This window comes from Odontomachus brunneus, unplaced genomic scaffold (assembly GCF_010583005.1).
Source record: "Odontomachus brunneus isolate Ranch 3 - 2012 unplaced genomic scaffold, Obru_v1 Obru_scaffold_089, whole genome shotgun sequence".
Classification (NCBI taxonomy): domain Eukaryota; kingdom Metazoa; phylum Arthropoda; class Insecta; order Hymenoptera; family Formicidae; genus Odontomachus; species Odontomachus brunneus.
In genome coordinates, this window is record NW_022639539.1 from 972,724 (window position 1) to 976,590 (window position 3,867).

Sequence of the window (3,867 nt, forward strand, 5' to 3'; positions counted from 1 at the left end):
TATATATATATATATATATATATATATATATATATATATATATATATATATATATATATATTGTTCCTTTCCTGTAAACACAGCTCGTATAACTTTTGTCTAGCACTAGTTTACGAGAAATTGGCGTTGAAAGTTTTCCGTGGGTCGAGAATACCGCTTAAGTAGAAGCAAAATTTAAGTAGCCAACGTGGCGCAACGAATAGGAGGCACGGTTAGAACGCTCAATGTTGTGTTTTCGATCCGGCTTACAACTTTTTTATTTTTTTTTATTTTATTTTAAATATGAAATAAAATAAATTATTACTATATAAATTAGCCAACTATAATTCCAGTATTATTATCATTCGCAGTATTATTATTATTCGCACTATCGAACTGCCTAACAGTGGTATCATTTTTACTATCTGTGTATCCGACGCTCATTGTATAGTGGAGGGGTGATGGAGAAGAACTTTCCGCAGGTAGCAAAAGCCATACCACTGTTAGGCCGCTCTCACAGGACACTAATCTTAAAACACCATCAGGCAAACATTACAAAGTAATATAACGACTAGTAACGTAATGTTGAAACAAATTCCCTTTCCAAACTTTAAAAGAATAGTTTATTTATTCGCTGATCGGCGTATCTCATTACTTTTCGTACAATTTTGCTTAAAAAATGAGAATGTTAATAATACTGGGATGATAGTTGACTAATTCAGATATTAATCATTTATTTTATTTCATATTTTATGAAAAATTAAAAAAAAAGTTGGAGTAAGCCGGAATCGAATGCATGATATCGAGCGTTCTAATCGCGCTCCTTAAATGCTGCACGACGCTGGTTATTTGAATTTTGCTTGAATTTTACTTAAGCGGTATTCTGGGCACATGGAAAACTTTCAACACCGATTTCTCATAAACTAGTGCTCATTGGCAAGAGTTATACGAGTTGTGTTTACAGAAGAGGGATTACTATAATATATATAAAAATTAGTCAAATCTAACGCGGCGCGTTTCGACAGTCCCCTTGTAAGCGTCACGACAATCAATTGCAAGAATCGGATAAGAAGCTGCAACAGGAAAATGAAAGTAAATGTAGAAAACTGATATATTTGATATATACTTTACTGATAAATTTCTGTTGAGATAACAATAGAATTTCTAATTCAATTCTCAGTTGAATTCTCAATTGAATTCTCAAATGCGGTTTCCGCAAAAATTCGCATGTAAGATCTCAATTGAGATATCTGATGGAAATAATTTATTGAAAATATAATAAACTTTTGCTGAAATGTTTTTGAAAAACATTCACAATTTTGACCCAATTTATTAAAATTTCATTATAATTTCATTAATATTTCGATAATATTTCATTAAAAATATAAAAAAATTCAGTGAAAAATCATTATTAATTAAAATAGATTGAGAAAAGTATGATGAAGTATTATTTTGCCTAAATAATAAAAAAAACTGTTATTTCATATTTTGTATCGTTTCACTTATTCGTAAGTTTCGCGTGGATTCGATCCCGTGTGACACGGTCGCCCATCTTTAGATGACTGCGCTGTTCAATGTCTAACCTCAACGATCGTACGGGAACTGGTGATGGCAATGCACTGTAACGATATCGTGGTGGATTGTATTTACAATATACTCTTACAGCGTTCAAAAATGTAATGACATATTTGTCGGTAAATGTTTCAAAAGACGTAATAACAATTACAATGCGATTAATATTGATATAATGTTGTATAACTAATCAAACTTTAATATACAACATGCTCGCAAAAGAGAGAGAATATTCCTTCTTTCTCTCTCTTTTGCGAGCATGTTGTATATTAAAGTTTGATTAGTTATACAACATTATATCAATATTAATCGCATTATGATTGTTGTTACGTCCTTTGAAACATTTACCGACAAATATGTCATTACATTTTTGAACGCTGCAAGGGTATATTGTAAATACAGTCCACCATGATATCATTACAGTGCATTGGCATTATTAGTTCCGGTACGATCATTGAGGTTAGGCATTGAACAACGCATAGTCATCTAAAGATGGGCGACCGTATGACACGGGATCGAATCCCACGCAAATATCACAAATAAATGAAACGACACAAAAAATGACATGCCAGTTATTTTATTTTATTATTTAATTTTATTTTATTATTTAGACAAAATAATACTTCATTATACTTTTCTCAATCTATTTTAATTAATAATGATTTTTCACTGAATTTGTCTACATTTTTAATGAAATATTATCGAAATATTAATGAAATTATAATGAAATTTTAATGAAATTGGGTCAAAATTGTGAATGCTTTTCAAAAGCATTTCAGCAAAAGTTCATTATATTTTCAATAAATTATTTCCATTAGATACAAATATCTCAATTGAGATCTTATATGCGAATTTTTGTGGAAACCGTATTTCAGAATTAAGTTGAGAATTCAACTGAGAATTGAATTGGAAATTCTATTGTTATCTCAACAAAAATTTTTCAGTAGGGTAGTCACGTCACATATTACAAATATAAGCGTGCACATGTGTGAAAAGAAATCCACTTATAATAGCATCATTAATATAGATATAGATCATCAATATAGACGTAGATATACGATAGATACAATAATATAGATCATTAATATAAACGTTATCGACATTCGTAATCGACACTCCGTTCAGAGTTCGATGATCGCTCCGGAATTCTCTTAAGTTATTAAACAAATTTTTTTTCAGAAAAAGGAATTTACGTCGTTGGATTCAGCTATCCTGTAGTGCCAAAGGATAAAGCACGAATACGTGTCCAAATTAGCGCAATGCATTCAACAGAAGATATAGATTATGCCGTGAATGCTTTTATACAAATCGGAAAAGAACTGGCAGTAATTCAATAATTATTTTCTTCATATTATAAAGATATTAACATAAGAAAAAATACATATTGTTAATTGGTCATTGATTTTTAAGAATTTTTAAACAAATTTATACCAAAAATAAATTTATCAATATATACTCGAAAATTCCGTTCAATAAACTTTGGAATTTAAAACAACAATTTCTAAAATCCCTAATTTTCCTTTAGCATATGTAATTTTAAACATATAGTAAACTCATAATAATGGTAAGTAGTCGAGTATGCGTGCGCATGCACGTGTATGTGTGTGTTGGGTATGAGAGTGTGTATATGAAAAAAGAGAAAAGTTCTTGCAAATTACGAAACTTTGTCTAAAAAATTTCATTCATGAAAACTTCCCATAAAGTAATTAATAGGTGACAAATCTGATGGTCTAGCTGGCTATTCTATCATCCCTCTACGTCTTAACCATTGTTCAGTAATATTGTGACGATGCCTTACACGCATCGTCCCTAAGAACAGCCAACACAACATCCGTTGGCTGTAAACGGCGCTAAGCGCCAAACAAATAACACAAACATAAACATGCGCCACGCCTAAAGACACGTAACGTCAACAAACAACATCAAATGTAACGAGACGGTATATAAACCGTGGCCGAGAAATAAGCGGAGAGACCGATCCGGACCGCCGACCGAACTCGATGCTTCAGAGCGGAGAGCAAGGTATCCGACCGTATCGTTTCTACCTGCCCGTCACCTTCCGAAACCACATCGACGAAATCGGCACCTGGAGATTGTGTGTTCGCTATCTCCATCAAGCGCTCTTGATACCGACTTCGCCGTCCTCTCAGGATCCAACGACCGGCCTACGAGTTCGTGTGTTCGCAAACCCGATCGAGTCCTCTCGGTACCGATCGTATCCTAACTCCACGAGCAAGCATCCGAGCCAGTGTGTTCGCTGCGCCCGATCGAACGTTGTCGACACTTGCTTTATTAAATACGGCGATACGCGAGTCG

The 3,867-nt window shown here is 33.2% G+C and overlaps 1 protein-coding gene across 2 annotated transcripts in view; it reads left to right on the forward strand.

The window, feature by feature from the left end:
- Positions 1-3,043, forward strand: part of LOC116848084 (2-amino-3-ketobutyrate coenzyme A ligase, mitochondrial) — a 96,330-nt gene extending 93,287 nt beyond the window's left edge. For both annotated transcript variants that reach the window (XM_032823849.1, XM_032823850.1), the window contains one exon: positions 2,731-3,043. In XM_032823849.1, coding sequence (XP_032679740.1) covers positions 2,731-2,888 — 158 coding nt within the window. In that variant the 3' untranslated portion in view covers positions 2,889-3,043. The remainder of the gene's footprint in view (positions 1-2,730) is intronic.
- Positions 3,044-3,867: the final 824 nt, after the last annotated feature.